Here is a 17758-nt window from a genome sequence, read left to right as displayed (position 1 = left end):
TTTCTAACTTGTGTCAAGAGATTTGGGGGCACCATGAATATTAAAGAAAGTGCCATGAGTTCGTAAGGCAGCTTCAACAGAAGAGGAATCGGTATAGTATTTTGAAGCTGTAACTCTGAAGGGCAGTGTTTGATATAGCAGTGTGCTCAATACATGTTTCTGAATCAATGAATCAGATGTATATATTTGGGCAAATTTGTTAAATTATTCATCATATCCCCTTCCAGGTTAAGTTACACCACATATTTCTCAGTTCTTCATCTACCTAGAGGCTGGTCACATTTCAACTGTTTTCAATTAATCAACTGAGGTCTCATAAAAAAAAAAAATCCTTTATTCAAACACTTTAAAGTTCTAGTCCTCATCCCTGGTCCCACCTTTAAGAGGATTCTGCATCTGATTAATGTCCTTCAAAGCAGAAACCAAGTATCCCCTTTTTCATTTTTCGAATTCCATAAACAAGAATTGTGAAGAAAAAATATTATGTAAAGTGAAGAAAAATTAATAAAAGGGACCATGATAAAATTACATTTTAATATTCAAGTTTCTTCAAAGCTTAAATTACACACACACACACACACACACACACAAAATCAATAGATATCCTCACAGTTTCAGTGCTTTAAAATGAATGTTAGGATGTGGGTCATGGATAGATTTTATATTCTTTGTACTTTTCTCTATTTTCTAAACTAATACTCACATAATTTACTCTCATAACACCAGAATGCATATTAAAACAGGTAACAAGAATAAAATATGATTAGGAGAGGTCTGCCACTTATTAACTCAGGGAAAGCCAACGACATTGGAGAAGTTACCATATGCATGATGCAAATACCGCTTCAGCAAGTGCTTTTAAAAATTCCGTAAGATATCAATGTCCTGTCATTATGACTGATTTTTTAAAGGGCAGTACAACCCCACTATGACAAAAGAAAACTGAACAGGCAGTAGAAATGATAACTGGGGAAAGTTTCCAGGTTCTGCCACCTCAAGACAACACGCAGCCTTTCAAAATACACGACACAAAAATCCACTGGGTTCCCGTGGACGCTAAACATTTTCTTTTCCAAAGCCGTATTAAGTGCTTATGTGAATTCTAACAGTTGGCAAATATCAAATAAAAACAATGACCCAATCCAAACCCAAGTCAAGCACAGCGTTCTTAATGATTTCTAAGAGGGAAAACATGAGCGTCACAATTGGTTCAATATTCACCTCTCACGGGGAGGGAAAAACGAAGGGACCCTACCCTTGAAATAGTTGGCGGGGTAAGGAAAGTCGAGCATAGGTGAAGAAAGCAGGAAGAGCAGAGCAGGAAAAGCTACGACACAGACACGAGCAAGTCTTCCGTCCCCAGAGCAGAGCGAGCCCTCCGCTCCTCGCCCCGGTCCCGCCGCCATCCCGGCCCGGCACACCTGCCAACGCCCGGCCCGCGCCCCCCGCCCACCCCGTTCACGCCGGCGGCCCGCGGGGCCGCGCCCCCAGCGCAGCGCCCACACCTCCGCCTCCCCCCCGCCCTCAGCCCGGGTCGGCCGCGCGGGACGCGAAGGAAGGCTGGGCTCACCGGGTCCCTCCGGGCTGGACGGCGCCGGGGGCCGGTGGGGCGGGGACCCGCACCCCGGGTCCCCCTGGGCGGGCTCCCTCAGGTAATCCTCGAAGCGCACCTGCCGGGCTACGCCGCCACCCCCGAACCCCCGCAGGCGGTTGGCTGTGCCTCGCAGAAGGCGCCCGCTCTTCCCCGTGAACGTGGTCAGGTAGTCCATGCTGCCGCCGGGCAGGCGCCGAGGAGGCCAACGGTTTCCGCCGAGACTCTTTGCTCGCCCACCCACGCGTCCGAGCCGACACTGGGGGCGGTGGCTCCGCACGCCTCACCGGAGGCTGGGAGGGAAAAGGGGAGGGGACGTCCGGAACTTGGCCCCGGGGCGGACCATCAGGGAACTAGGCGTCGGGGGAAAAGAAGCTGGACAAAAGTTTTGAAAAGTTTTTCTTGTTGCTTCCAAACGCCAGTTCGGGCCAAACTTAGCTTGTAAAGTAGATATATACTTCCTGGAACAGAGGCAGCGTCGAAACGCGGCGGCCTTTTAGCAAACCGAACCGAACCTATCCGCTTCCCCCCACGTGCCTGGCTCCAATGGAGCAGGCCTGCCCCGCCCTACCCCGCCCAGTCCCGACCCGACCGGACTTTCGGGACTGCTGGAGAAAGGGGAGGAGGCCGAGCCTCGGGACCCGAGGGTAGAGCCGGATATAAGGGTATAAGGGTATAAGGATGGCCCTGGGGAGGCTAAGCTGGATTTGCGGAGAGTTTGGGGGCCTAGGAGAGCAGTGTCCAAAAGTTTCTGTGTGTCCAAAAGTTTCTGTGAGTCTCTGTGTGTTAGGGGGAGGGGCACAATCCACAGGAAACTTTTGCAGTTTGAAATTTTGGTGGGCGGGGTGGGTGAGAGGAAGGAGAGAATGTTAGTTTTAAGGTAAAACTAAAGTCGTAGTTAACATAAAACAACCCAGATAAAATGCTTCCTAGGAAGCCTTATGAGACCATCTTTGTAAAATAAAACATTAATCGTCACGTTTGAAGTTCGCCGTGGCATTAGGAACTGATGTTAGAGTTTGACATTCCATGACTCTGGTCCTGTAAGGCAAGGTAATTAGGGCTTCAGTGTGCAACTTTATCCTCCTTTAAGCAGAGAAGGAGCAACGACATTTGACAGACATTTACTACCCGATTTTGTTTCCTGTGAGATCTGGTTATTCTCTTCCTTTCACATCTGTTCATAGCTGTTTTAGTTTTTCCCATGCGGTAAATAAACTTTCTTGGAATTACCAGATTATTAATGCATTTGAAGAAAAGGTTTGAACTAGGAAGTTGAAGAGCTAATCATACCGAACAGTGGAGTCCAGAAAACATCTTTGAGGAACTTAAGCATTTTGCCAAACCATTAAAGATTATCCTCCGCCCTGCCCCCCCCCCTTTTAAATTATTTGACTGATCTTTTTCCCATCATCACCATTTTCAGCTTAAATTCTTAATAGGTTGGACAAACTTCACCATTCTAACATCAGCATCACCTTTATACTTGGTTAAATGTATAGCCTGTCTGGGCTGTACCCCCAGAGTGTGATTTCACAGTGTTTCTGAGTAAGGACCCAGGAATATGCATATTCAGCAACCATCCCTGTGTTCAGATGTGCTGCTTAGGAAAGCACTGCTCCAGACTTCCTTCTGTACCTCCTTGGAACCCATTTGGTAGAGTGGTAAAGTGGATCCCAGTTTTTCTGCGATTTCCATTTCATAAGGAAGGAAGCATTACCAAGCTTAGCACCACTTCCAAGATCTCAGAGAGGCTCAGTAAGCTTTACAAATTGAATTTCAATGACTTAAGTCTAATCCTGATTAACTACAGTGAAATCCTTTTTCTAAAATATATTTTACATCTTCAAATCTGCCATTAGTTTGTGATAATCATATCCAAAATAGTGGTTGAGTATTTTATACCTGATTAAATCTGCACTTTTACATCTAACCTTAGTAGGAACCTGTACTCTACCAGTTCAAATACAGGTTTACAAGCAGTTAACCCATCAATTTTTTCTGCTTCTGTTTCATGGAAAGCTAGAGCTGCTGGATAAAAATGTATAACTTTGATGATTAAGTGCTTTACAAGTTTTTATTTAAACTCAGCTAAGCCCTAATGTCTCTAAAATCGTTTTACTCATTTCGTCATCTTTCCTTTTTATTCTTCCCATTTGTTGTCTGACCCATCACCATCCTCCTGAAGTTACCAAATTCATTACGCAAACATGTTACTTGGTCTTCTAAATGACTTAAAATCATAGGCCATGAAATATAAACACTCTCACTTTTCTTCCCCTTTCCTTTTTAATCTACAAGCTCATCTCCATATATTGCCTCAGAAGGAAGGAGGTCCTTACACGTCCATGCCTCTCGTTCTCCAAATTAATTCTTGACCTTAGTCTGGTGTGTGTTGTCTATGACTTGTCAGCCTTATTATTCCTTTGCGTTTTATTATTTTTTCTCTCTCCACTCTGGTTCCTTCCTCCTTATCATGCCATATCACCACATATATTCCTCTCATCCTTTAAGAAAAAAAAAAAAGTGTCCTTATATATCGTGCATGCCTCCTCCAGCAAACCTTTGCCTTACTTTTATTTATTTATTATTTTTTATTTATTTTTTTTTGCGGTACGCGGGCCTCTCACTGCTGTGGGCTCTCCCGTTGCGGAGCACAGGCTCCGGACGCGCAGGCTCAGCAGCCATGGCTCACGGGCCCAGCCGCTCCGCGGCATGTGGGATCTTCCCGGACCGGGGCACGAACCCGTGTCCCCTGCATTGGCAGGCGGACTCTCAACCACTGCGCCACCAGGGAAGCCCCCTTTGCCTTATTTTTAAATAACTTTATTGACATATGATTTTACAAACCATATAATTCATCTGTTAAAAGTATACAGTTCAATGGTTGTTAGTATATTTACACAGTTGTTAAACCATCACCCAAATCTAATTTTTGAACATTTCTATTACCCACCGAAGAAACTTCTTGTCCATTTCTAGTACTCCCCATTTCCACCACAGGCATAGACCACCACTAATCTACTTTTTGTCTCTATGGATTTGCCTTTTATAAACATTTCACATAAATGGAATCATACAATATCTGGTCTTTGGTGTCTGACTTCTTTCACTTAGCCTAATGTTTCTGAGGCTTATTCATGTTGTAGCAGGTATTAGTATGTCATTCCTTTTTATTGCCAAATAATATTATAGGGATATATCATATTTTATTAATCCATTTATAAGTTGATGGATATTTGTATTATTCCCACTTTTTGGCTATTATGAGTAATGTTGCTATGAACATCTATGTACAAATTATTTTGTGGACATATGTTTTCATTTCTCTCTATACCCAGAAGTTGAATTGCTGGATTTATTTTTTTGGTATAGAACATATTCTAAGTTTAAGGTATATAATGTGATGATTTGATAGGAGTATATATTGCAAAATGATTACTGCAGTAAAGTTAATTAACATTTCTATAAACTCGTATAGTTACCTTTTTTGTATATGTGCTATGAGAACGTTTAAGATCTACTCCCTTAGCAACTTTCAACTATACAATATTGTTAGCTATAGTCACCAGGTTATATGTTAGATCTCCACGAGTTATTCAACTTGAAATTGGAAATTTTTACCATTTGAGCAACATCTCACCATTTCCCCCAACCTCCAGACCCCAGCAACCACTATTCTACTCTCTGTTTCTATGAGTTCAGTTTTTTTAGATTCCACATGTAAGTGAGATCATACAGTATGTGTCTTTGTCTGACTTATTTCACTTAACATAATGCCCTCAAGGTCCATCCATGTTGTTGCAAATAGTAGTATTTCCTTTTTATGGCTGAATAATATTCCGTTGTGTATCTATATCACATCTTATTTATCCATTCATCCATTGATGGATATTTAGGTTGTTTCCATGTCTTAGCTATTGTGAATAAAGCTGCAGTGAACATGGGGGTGCAGATATCTCTTCGAGATAGTGATTACATTTCCTGTGGATATATATCCAGAAGTAGAATTGATGGATCATACAGTAGTTCTAATTTTAATTTTTTGTGGAACCTCCATACTGTTTTCCATAGTGGCTGTACCAATTTACATCCCCACCAACAATGCATGAGGGTTCCCTTTTCTCCACATCCTCGCTAACACTTATCTCCTACCTTTTTAATAACAGCCATTCTGACAGGTGTGAGGTGATATCTCATTGTGGTTTTGATTTGCATTTGCCTGATGATTAGTGATGTTGAACATCTTTTCATGTAACTCTTGGCCATCTGTATGTCTTCTTTGGAAAAATGTCTATTCAGATCCTCTGCCCAGTTTTTAATTCAATTGTTGGTTTTTTGCTATTGAGTTTTATGAGTTCCATATATATTTTGGATATTAACCCCTTATCAGATAAGTGGTTTGCAAATATTTCCTGCCATTCCTTAGGTTTGCTTTTTATTTTGTTGCTTCTTTTACTGTGATGTAGTCCCACTGGTTTATTTTCATTTCTGTTGCCTGTGCTTTTGGAGTCATATCCAAAAATTTATTGCCAAGACCAATGTCAAGGAAGATTTTCCCTGTTTTCTTTTAGTTTTATGGTTTTAGGTCTCACATTTGAGTCTTTAACTTGTTTCAAGTTAATATTTGTGTATGTTGTAAGACAGGGGTCGAATTTCGTTCTTCTGCATGTGACTATCCAGTTTTCCCAGCAACATTTATTAAAGAAACTGTATTCTTGGCTCCATTATAGTTGATGGTATATGCATGATTTATTTCTGGGTTCTTGATTCTGTTCCGTTGACCTATGTGTCTGTTTTTATGCCAGTACCCCACTGTTTTGATTACTATGACTTTGTAATAAATTTGAAATCAGCAAGTGTGATGCATCAGCTTTGTTCCTCTTTCTCAGGATTGCTTTGGCGGTTTGGGGTCTTCTGCAACTCCGTATGAATCTTAGCATTGTCTGTCCTATTTCTATGAAAAATGCCATCGGAATTTTGATAGGGATCACATTGAATATGTAGAACACTTTGGGTAGTATGGACATTTTAACAATATTCTTCCAACTCATGAACACAGGATACCTTTCCATTATTTGTGTCTTATTCAATTTCTTTCATCAGTGTCTTACAGTTTTCAAAGTAGAGATCTTTCACCTCCTTGGTTAAATTTATTGCTAAGTATTTTATTGTTTTTGATGCCATTGTAAATGGGATTGTGTTCTTTATTTCTTTTTCAGATAGTTCTTAGCATATATGAATACAACAAACTGACTTTCTCTGTCAGTTTGTATCCTGCAACTTTATGAAATTATTTATTCGTTCTAACAGTACTTTTATGGAGTCTTTAGGATTTTTCTATATACAAGATCATATCATCTGTAACTTTACCTCTTCCTTTCCAATCTGGATGCCTTTTCTCTGTCTCGCCTAAGTGCTCTGACTGGAACTTCCAGTACTATGTTGAATAAAAGTGGTGACAGTGGGCACCCTAGTCTTCTTCCTGATCTTGGAAGAAAAGCTTTCAGCCTTTCATTGCTGAGTGTGATTTTAGCTGTGGGCTTATCATATATATGGCCTTTATTATTTTGAGGTACATTCCTTCTGTACCCAATTTATTGAGAGTATTTGTCATGGAAGGATACTGAGTTTTGTCAAATGCTTTTTCTGTATCTACTGAGATGATCATATTAGTTTTATTTTTCATTTTAACAATGTGGTATATAACACTTATTGATTTACATATGTTGAATCATTCTTGCATCCCAGGAATAAATCCCACTGTTTGCTAGTATTTTGTTAAGAATTTTTGCATCTATATTCATCAGAGATAAGTGTCCTGTAGTTTTTTTTGGTGTTAATTCTTCTTTAAATGTTTGGTAGAATTCACCAGTGAAACCATCCGGTCCTGGGCCTTTGTTTTTGGGGATGTTTTGATTACAGATCCATACTTCTTACTAATTATTGATCTGTTCAGATTTTCTATTACTTTATGATTCAGTTTTGGGTTGAATTTTTCTTGAAATTTATCCATTTTTCCTAAGTTATCCAATTTATTGGCATGTAATTGTTCATAGTAGTCTCTTATGAACGTTTACATTTGTATGTTATCAGTTGTTTTAGTTTAGACCATATTAGAAATAATTTCCGTATCTCTGCTCTGTATTTTTTTAAAAGGTATTAGAAAAATGGAAATGCAAAAAGGAAAAGAAAGAGCAAAACAACTTTGGAGAAACCTAAGCCTGTTGCTAGCTATTATTTTTATACCAAAATGCCAGTTTCCAGCTTCAGTCTGTAGCTGGTAATTAGATACTATTATTTTTATTTTTTCTTGTTGGAGGGGCTATGGGGAATTGAACTTTGGGGTCTATCGATACAAGACAAAATGAAGCATGGCAATAAAAATAGAACCTGCCTACAAGTCCATCCATCTCTCTTAGACAAAGTTCTGGGCAGCAATAACAAGTTCTTATCAATATTCCACTTGTTTCAGCCAGGGTGCATGAGCAGAAGACTGGTAAGTGCTGAGCATAATATTTGAAAGGAAGAGAATCTACTCCTCTTCTTAAAGTGTATGGGGGTTCCTTGACTCCCCACCTCCCCATCCCAAACAACATTTGGGAAAGATGCTAATAATACCAGGTAAATTAGCCAAAATCCAGACTGCATATAGGAAGAGAAACCCAAACCTGGATGGTCAATCCAGCACTAGCCAGATAGGTTTGATTTTCAAAAGAGTCATGCACTGGCCATTCTCTCCCACTGCAGATCTACTCTTAGCTCTCACAAGGCAACAGAAACATCAATAGAACCAGATTCTGTGCTGTTCTAACAGGCATGAAGAAAAGTTTGACCACTTCCAGCTACCTCTCAAGAGAGAAGCAGACTAAGCCCACCTACCCCACTCTGCACTCCCTACCCAGGGCCTCTTATGGGAACTAAGCTGGCTCTACAACCAACACCATGAGCAGCAGTGGCATGAAAAACATGTAATGAATGAAGTGAACAAAGACTGGTTGGAAGCCACTTTGTGCCTACTCTACTAATTTTCTGGAGTTAAGGAAGAAAGGTGTGGGGAGGAGATTCTTAAAACATACAGAGAAAGATACAACAGCATTGTTAGGCTGCATGATACATAAACACATGCACTTATGTTTGGTCATTAAACCCTACGTGTTGTGTGACATGAAACCTCCCAGCTTTTAGTTTCTCCCCTCTTTAATCATCTCCAACACTGCAGCTGGGTAATCTCAAATCCATAGATCTAACTGTTGCCTTTCCTCCACTTTAAAAACATTCCTGTTCCAGCAGCAACATCCTGCAGTTAATGAGAATCAGCTGTGGAACATTTAAAAAAATACAGATTTCCCTACTATACCCCAGAGATCCTGATTCCAGGGTTGTAGGGTGGGGCTCAGGAACCTCAGTTTCTGATGATGAGCCGTGTTTGAGATCTGCCCCTTTACAGTTCTTCTAAGTGCTTTGCATATTTAGTTCACACAGATCACACATTTACTTCTGAATAGGGCCACAAGGCTAGTTTTGACAAACACTGAGCAAAAGTGACGTGTTTTACACTCCCATGTGTAAAGAAACAGCCTCTTTTTAAAGCAGCCAATGTTCTACACTCCATATGCCCCTGCCCCTGCCTCAGCAACCAAGGATACCACCCGCTTCAGGTGGCACAGCTATGAGACGGTGGAGCCATCTCCAATAACCCGGATCCCTGAGAAACTACGTGGATCAGAGTCCCTCCCCGCAACTTCAGTCTGAATTGGACATGTAATATGAGCGAGAAATAAAGAAAGAAATAAACACTATTACAGTAAGCCACTGAGGTTTAGGGGTTCATTGGGCACCATAGCAGAAGCTTAGCCAACCTTGACTGATACAAGGGTTTACAAATGCTTAATTTACATTGATTTTTATCATATATTCCAAGTTAGTATACAAAAGACTTCCTGATTTATGTTGTCAAATTCATGCATTCTGTTTTTCAGGCCTCTCTTGCCATTTCTATATTCTGACGAGTATTCTCAGATTCCAAGAATATTTATTAATTTACCATCTAAATGATGTATGTGAATAAGAATTTTCTTGACATTTCACAACCCAAAGCAAGCAAACAAACCAAAACACAATGAGTAGAATGCTGAGGTGCTGATGCTAAGAACCCATCAATCATCCGTCACTCCCAGTTTAAAACTTCAGTTTCATTCCCATCAGCCTAATTCTCTCAATAAATGTCTTTATGATCAGAAAATATTATAAATTTGAACTTGTAAAACAAATGTATGCTCATAAAATGCCATTTTTATGTTCTATATATTGGTTTTAGGTAAAACTATATTAGAAGAAGTTTAAAAAGAATTGCTTTTAGAGCTATAAAGAGTAAGTCTCAGTTCTCTTTCACATGCTGCCCTTAATTTAGTAATAGCAACCCTGTTAGATCTGAGAGAGACCTTGGTGTTTATCTGTTTGAGCCTCTCATATTTGTTGATTTGTTAGCTAAGACCCAGAGAAGTCAAGCGAATCTCTCAAGGTCACACACTTGGATAAGAGCAGAGCCAGAAGAACCCAGGGCTTTTCTACAGGGAGTGCTGCCACATGAAGTGCTCCATCTTTGACTTGAGTAATGAGTTGTGACTCTCGATTCACCCAAACATTTGTTAAAGTGGCAGGATGTCCCATAAAGTGTTTTCCAGATGTGAAAGCTGGGTCAAAGTATTTACTTTTGAGATGTAGCTTTCTTATCTGTAAAATAAGAGCAAATAATACCTATCTTGCAGCTCTATTTTGATTAGAAAGGATATCACACATGTTCAGTGTTAGACCCATTGTCCCTTGGCCTTAAGTAAACAAATTTAGATTTATTGCCTTCAAATTTCAGCCTATACTTCTAGATCAGGGTTCAACAAAGTATGGCTTATGGATCAAATCTGGCCTGGTACCTGTTTTTATCAATTCAGTCTTACTGGAACACAGCCACACCAGTTCATCTATGTATTGTCTATAGCTGCTTTTATGCTACAACAGCAGAGATGACTAGTTGTGACAGAGACCTTATGACCCAAAAGCCCCAAATATTTACTTCCATGCTGTTTTCAGAAAAATTCTGCTGACCCATGTTCTAGATTTCTGAGATCATTTTGAAACTACTCTTGATCCTTTCACTGAAGTATCGTTCAATTATCTCTTTCCCTGACTCAGCCACAAATTTATCTCTATTCAAGTTGTTCCTAAAAATATTTGGGACATGGGCAAGGAGAGTCCCAGGGCACAGCACAGGAGAGTGCCTTCATGGTTGACAATGATTACCACTCGCTGGACACACTTATCTGAAGAAGTATGAATCCACTAAATGATACCATCACCCAGTTTTCATTTATCAACTATGTCATATATTTGTTAAATGCCTTTCTAATGGACAGAAGAAGATGAGGTACAGACTCCACACGATCACTGTTTATCCCCTCCCAATGGGTTTCAAACCTTTGTTGTTTCTGTATCCTTCAACTCCATTTCAGCCCCATCCTTTGAAATTTGAATTATTCATCTAACTATAGTTTTCTGGCAGATCTCCTGTTATCCTGGTAAAGACTGGTTATCTGTCAACAAATCTGATTATTCTTCCTGGGCATACTGTATTTCCCAGCTTTCTTTTTGATCACAGTGCCCAAGTGACTGAGTTCTAGCCAATGGAAGGATTGCAAAAGTGATGTGTGCTACTTCCAGGCCTGGCCCACAAGAGCATCCCACTGATGACCCTTCACGGTCTTTTCCTTTCACAGCCTGGAAGCAGATAAGCAGGAAGACCCAAGAAGCCATTTGTTAAAGATGGTAGAGCCACAAGATAGAAGGAACCTGGGTCCCTGAATCTACTCTTAGAGGGGAGCCACCCACCATTCAGGAACACCAATTTTGGACTTGAACAAGAAATAAATTTCTCTTGTATTTAAGTCATTATATATATTTGAGGTTTGTTTGGTACAAAAGGGAATATAATTTTCACAAATACACTATCATTCTCACACTATTACTACCAAAGGGTCTGTGACCACATATCAAAATATCCTGATAATCAAGTTTTCTGGACAAAGAGGTTACAAGTTATGCAAAGTGGATGTAGGTGGTCTTTCACTATATCCTCACCTACCTTAGCCTATAAATCTCCATGTCACAGTTTTTGTTTTGTATTTTCTAGTAGCTCATTCATTTTTGTTTTTTAATAATGCTCAGGGGTTTGTTTATTGATTCAATCAGTCAACAGATGTGGGGCCCTGACTAGGCACCAGGGAGATGCTAAACCAGACAGACAACCTTCTGCCTCTAGTGCTTCCTGATTTGTATTCGTGAATAACTCAGTGAACACTGCCTAGCCTCAGTTTCCTCAGCTATCACACTGGGGTAGCAATGGTGACCTAGTGTTTAATGAAAACAGTGTAAGTTCATGACATTTGACACAAGCCTGACATACGATCAGCGCTCTGTTGGGGAGGAAGAAAACTTTCCTCTACCCTTCTAGGTTCTTCTGGCTAGATTATTAAATTGACATGTAGCTCATTCATTCTTAATTGAGAAAAAGCAAAATAGGCACAGTTGTTCTGTCTTAATAATCGGTTCAACAATGTACATCTTCCTCAAGAAGAGAGCCTCATACCGGCTTCTTCTTCTCCTTTATTCAAAGACTTCCCTTTTCACAGAATGATCCTAGTTGGCTGGTTCCTTTAGTGTTTCTGAAACCTCGCTCTGTGTTTTGACCTTTCTAACACTCTTTACAGTTTTATGCCATCCTTTTACTTGTCCTGGTTAATATGCCCTTCCTACTTTTATCTCTTCTAGGAACTAAACTCAGAGAACATGTTAAGTCACACTGCTTTCTCCCCATTTTGCTTTCTCAGTAAGAGTATTGATGACTTTGATTGTTTGGAATGCTATCATCTCTCATGTAGGCTTCAGTTTTAATCTTTGAAATTAGATTAAAATGTCTTATTTATTGTCTGTCTCTCCGTACTAGCATTCAACAAGTACAGGGACTCCCTTCACTGCTTAGAATATGGCCTGGCACATCGTAGGCACTCAGGTATTGTATCTGTTGAACGAATGAAGGTATGAAATCATGTCCATCTTTTCTCTAGATTGGATCCCAACCCATTTTTGTGGTTCCCATTGTGGATCTCAGCCTTAGCTACACATTTTAGGACCTCTGGATCTTCTGAAATCCCAGTGCTCAGGCCACCTTCCTGATCAATGAAATCCAAATCTCTTAGAGGTAGGATACAGACATCAGGGAGGACACTGCCCAGGTGATTTCATTGTGTAGCCAAGATTGAGAATCACTGCTGGGCTCCTGTTGTTTCTGTAATAGTCTTTCCTGTTAGTGAAAATTAAGTCCAGAGACCAGTAACTATTATGACACCATCTTGTGAGGGATCCTAAGGTAATAATAATGAACATATTATCAATTGCTTCCTATGCCAGGCATTGTACTAAGAATTTTTCATACATTATTTCCTTTAGATCTCATGTCAACCCTGAGGGGAAAGTTAATGAACCCTCCCTTTGTAAACAAGGTTACTGGTAACCTCAGAGAGGTAAAGGAAAGCAACACTGTCAGTCAAGTCAGTTAAGAGTCTCTTGGGTGTCTGCTCTTATTAGTGGGATCTACAGCGCAGGGGTTTTCAATCATGGGCAATTTTGCCTCCCAGTAGGGTTACTAAATAAAATATAGGACTCCCAGTTAAATTTGAATTTCAGATAAACAATGAATAAATTTTTAGTACAATTCTACACCAAATGTCGCATGGGACATACTTATACCAAAAAGTTACGTGCTGTTTATCAGAAATTCAAATTTACCTCGGGGTCCTCTAATTTTACTTGCTAAATCTGGCAACCCTATCCCAAGGGAACATTTAGCAATGTTTGGAGATATTTTGGGTTGTCAGACTGAGGGTGTGCTACTGGCATATAGTAGGTTGAGGCCAAGGGTGCTGCTTAAGATCTTACAATGCTCAGGACAGCTCCCAAGACAAAGAGTTATCCAGCTTCAAATGCCAATAGCCCCCAGGTGGAGAAACCCAGATCTAGTAGATGCTGGGAAAGATAACTGCATTATGCCTCTGGCAACTTCTATAGTTTGTCCTCAAACAGCCTTCTTTCATCCTCCGCCTAGCTAAAGTAATATTTAATCTTCTCTTACATTTGCGCTTTAGTATGTTGTGCACGGAGACAGCATGTTTCTCTTGATCCTGATACCTCTCCATCTCATTACAGAGAAGATGTGGGGCAGGCTATGGCCACTTACTGCAATATCTTTCTGTGCTTTCTCTTTCAGCCCCACATTTGCACTTATTGTTTCAAAATCTATGTGGTCCCGGTTAAGACACCCTACTCTCTGAAGTCCTGTTTGCACCAATTTGACTTAGCTGCAATTAGCACAGAGAAATCTGTGACTGAAAGGTGCCATAAAAGCCCAGATGGCAAAGGGAGAAAATAGATGCATGCAAAATAGTTTATTGCTAATAGAATGATGCTTCTGAAGATAGCAAATTTTTATGTTGTGAATACCATTAGCATGAATGGCAAGTACTTGATAACTTCTACAGGTGTGCTACCTTCAGATGTTTTCTCAAAACTTTAGCAAAATGAATTTCACCTCAGTGATTTTATAGAACATGCATTATGAGCCTGTCATGAATAAATCTAAGTCAGTTTATTTTATATTATGCATATATTCTAGTTTGATTTTGGAATCTGTAAAAAGCATGCTGGGTATTCTTTCAAGTATTGTGACCGAACATAGAGTGTATTTGGTACAAAGTTTTAACTATTTCTTCAAGAGCTTAAACATTGAATCATGTGCCAGAATTTGAATTTCAAAAGATTTAATTTGTCTTTTTCAGGTGTAACTTTAATACACTCACCTTAGGGTGTTCCTAAAAATTGATTTGCAAGGTAACGGATGTCAATTTTATTCCACGAAAGGTTAGAGCTTGAGTTACTTCCCAAAATAAAGCTCACTTGCCAATCAGGCTTTTAAAAATATATACTTATTTCTATTATTTCTATATAGAGAATTTACTGTGTTTTAAAATCATCATACTCATTACTTATCTCTCCCAAAAAGAAGAGACCATGAGTTTTGGATAATATAAAAAGAGCTCTATCCAAAGGTCCTCTTATCCTAAGGTCCCAATAAGGATTATCCGCATTAGCTAGGGATAATCATAATTATCACAAAAATCTAATATACATATACAGTTAGTTGAAATATACACACACACATGCACTTCACTGTATGTGTAATATAATTGGTTCTTAATAAATATGAATTCTTTTCCACTCCTCCAAAATTTTGAATGTTTATGAGACATGTACTTGGTATTTCCAGACATACTTTACGTGTCTGTCTCTGAAACTATTAGTTGACTGTCTACGTTAATATGACTTTACTACTCTATTGTGCTCTGGTTCATTTCAGGAACATCCTGAACGAAGACATCAGCTCTTCAACAGAAAGCATCAACTGATAGTTTTCACACCAGAGCTCTTTGAACCCCTTGCCTCAAAATCCTCATCTTATTCTATCAATTCTAAACTATCATACCATGATTCTTACCCAGTCCTAACCAAGTTGTTACCCTGGAAGACCTGCTTTCAATCAAACTTGAAAATCTCAAAAATCTCAGCTATTACTCCCCCTGACTTCTCCCCACCCCCAACACAAGGCACTTAAAAGGCTCTGTTGAGGTGGTATTCTCTCTACCTCAATAAACTCAGTTTTGTCTTACCAAAAGGTAGTCTTAGGGGAGCCAGCTTTTGACATTTCCATTAGATTATGAACTCCTAAAGGGCTATCTATGTCTCATTAATGTTATCTGCAGTTTTTTTTACAGGGTTCTTCTGGGCAGGTGGTTACCAAAGTGTTATTTTCAGACCAGCATCATCAGCATCATCTGGGATCTTGTAAGAAATACAAATTCTCAGGCTCAAGCTCAGCTCCACTGAATCAGAGGATGGGCAGAGCCCAGAAATCTGCGTTTTAACTAGCTCTCCAGGTAATCCTGATGTACTCTTAGGTTTGAGAACTACTGTAGGTCACAGCAGACGGTCAATACACAGGAAGAGTACAGAAAAAAGTGTGATGAGTCTCAAGTGGAGGTATGGTAATTCCTAGTTAAAATAGATAAAGTACAACATGGCTTTTTGGAGGAAGTGACAATTGCGACTTGAAGCATTAGTAGAATTAGTAGAATGTAGTTAACTTTGGCTGAAGAAAGTAGGGTTTAAGGGTGTTGAGCTGGAGAACAGAAACTGGAAAGAGGCTGAAGCTAAATTGTGAATGTCTAAGGAATTTGGACTTTTTTGTGTCGATAGCAGAGGGTCACTGATAGTAACAGTGCACTTAGGGATACAGTATTGTAAGGGAAAAATAATTCTGTGCTTCAGTGGAAAACCTATGCAGTGTCTAGAGTACACTCTTCTGGGTTATCTGCTTTTGATTCTATGGAACCTAATTTACAACTCTATAAAGTGTAAAAGCTGAGAGCTATGCAAAATTATTCTTGTCTATAAACAAAGACATTCTTGTTTATGCAAATTCTGTCCAACTTTGAATTGACTTTGAATTGACTTTCTTCACCGACAGTGGAAGAATGTGTCCCCATGTAAACATTCTTTCCAATAAGCCTGTTCTATGTCTGTGTGGATTCTCCTTTAAATTGGTTGTAACATCTCACTGCTTCCTTAATTAATGAGTTAAATAAAATATTTAATGTGTTAATTTTTATATCTGTCTTGATGTTACCTTTTTTTGGGGAAAATTATCCTCTGACCATCTTATTTCTCTACTAGAACCTATTTGGGATATACACACATGCATAGACACACACATCAAAGCTTTTTTTTAAATATAATGATATTCTTTTAAAATAGCAAAGGGATATACTATTTTTGATATATTTATTAATTCTTTGGGCTATGAAACTTTGCATCATGCTTCCTATAAAGTTCATCTACAGTAATAAAGGTACTTTAGAGCTTTGGAAATATTGTTATATTTTATAATAATAAACAATTTTAACAGTGGCAATAAGGTTAGGAAAAACAACAAGTTGTTCTAATTACAATTCTCCAGCCAAAGATTATAACATTGTGCTGTAGCAGAACAAGCAAGCTGAAGGGTACAGAGGTGTGTGGAACATGTTTGCAGAATGCCAAAAAATCACAGTTTGCCAATCCAAAAATGGGCAGAAGACCTAAATAGACATTTCTCCAAAGAAGACCTACAGATGGCCAAGAGGGACATGAAAAGATGCTCAACATCACTAATTATTAGAGAAATGCAAATCAAAACTGTAATGAGGTATCACCTCACACTGGTCACAATGGCCATCATCAGAAAGTCTACAAATAGTAAGTGCTGGAGAGGGTGTGGAGAAAAGGGAACCCTCCTACACCATTGCTGGGAATGTAAATTGGTACAGCCACTATGGAAAACAGTATGGAGGTTCCTTAAAAAACTAGAGTTGCCATATGATCCAGCAATCCCACTCCTGGGCATATATCCAGAAAAGATGAAAACTCTAATTTGAAAAGATACATGCACCCCAATGTTCATAGCACCACTATTTACAATAGCCAAGATATAGAAGCAACCTAAATGTCTGTGATGAATGGATAAAGAAGATGTGGTATATATACACAATGGAATACTACTCAACCATAAAAAAGAATGAAATAATGCCATTTGCAGCAACATGGATGGACCTAGAGATTATGATATTAAGTGAAGTAAATGAGAAAGAGAAAGACAAATACCATATGATATCAGTTACATGTGGAATCTAAAATATGACACAAATGAACTTATTTACAGAACAAAAACAGACTCACAGACATAGAAAACAAACTTATGGTTACCAAAGGGAAAAGGTGGTGGGGGGGATAAATTAGGAGTTTGGGATTAGCAGATACAAACTACTATGTATAAAATAGATAAACAAAAAGGTCCTACTGTATACCACTGGGAACTATATTCAATATCTTTTAATAAACTATAATGGAAAAGAATTTGAAAAAGAATATATAAAGAATATATAACTGAATCACTTTGCTGTACAAACACTGTAAATCAGCTATACTTCAATAAAGAAAAGAAAAAAGATCATGGTTTGACTAACA

The 17758-nt window shown here is 39.1% G+C and overlaps 1 protein-coding gene across 5 annotated transcripts in view; it reads right to left on the bottom strand.

Annotated features, from left to right (window-relative positions):
• Nucleotides 1-17758, bottom strand: part of OXR1 (oxidation resistance 1) — a 454493-nt gene that overhangs the window by 99489 nt on the left and 337246 nt on the right. For 2 of the 5 annotated variants that reach the window (XM_027131594.1, XM_027131597.1), the window contains exon 1: nt 1571-1855. The exons of 2 other annotated variants lie outside the window; for them this stretch is intronic. In XM_027131594.1, coding sequence (XP_026987395.1) covers nt 1571-1769 — 199 coding nt within the window. In that variant the 5' untranslated portion in view covers nt 1770-1855. Of the gene's footprint in view, nt 1-1570; nt 1856-17758 lie in introns of those variants that run through there. One more of the 5 variants, XM_027131598.1, reaches the window with a different exon arrangement.

The sequence above is a fragment of the Aethalodelphis obliquidens genome, unplaced genomic scaffold, assembly GCF_003676395.1.
Source record: "Aethalodelphis obliquidens isolate GAN/ISIS:26980383/991018 unplaced genomic scaffold, ASM367639v1 scaffold39, whole genome shotgun sequence".
In the NCBI taxonomy this organism is placed as follows: domain Eukaryota; kingdom Metazoa; phylum Chordata; class Mammalia; order Artiodactyla; family Delphinidae; genus Aethalodelphis; species Aethalodelphis obliquidens.
The sequence above is the reverse complement of the archived record's forward strand: the minus strand, read 5'-3'. Positions and strand labels throughout refer to the sequence as shown.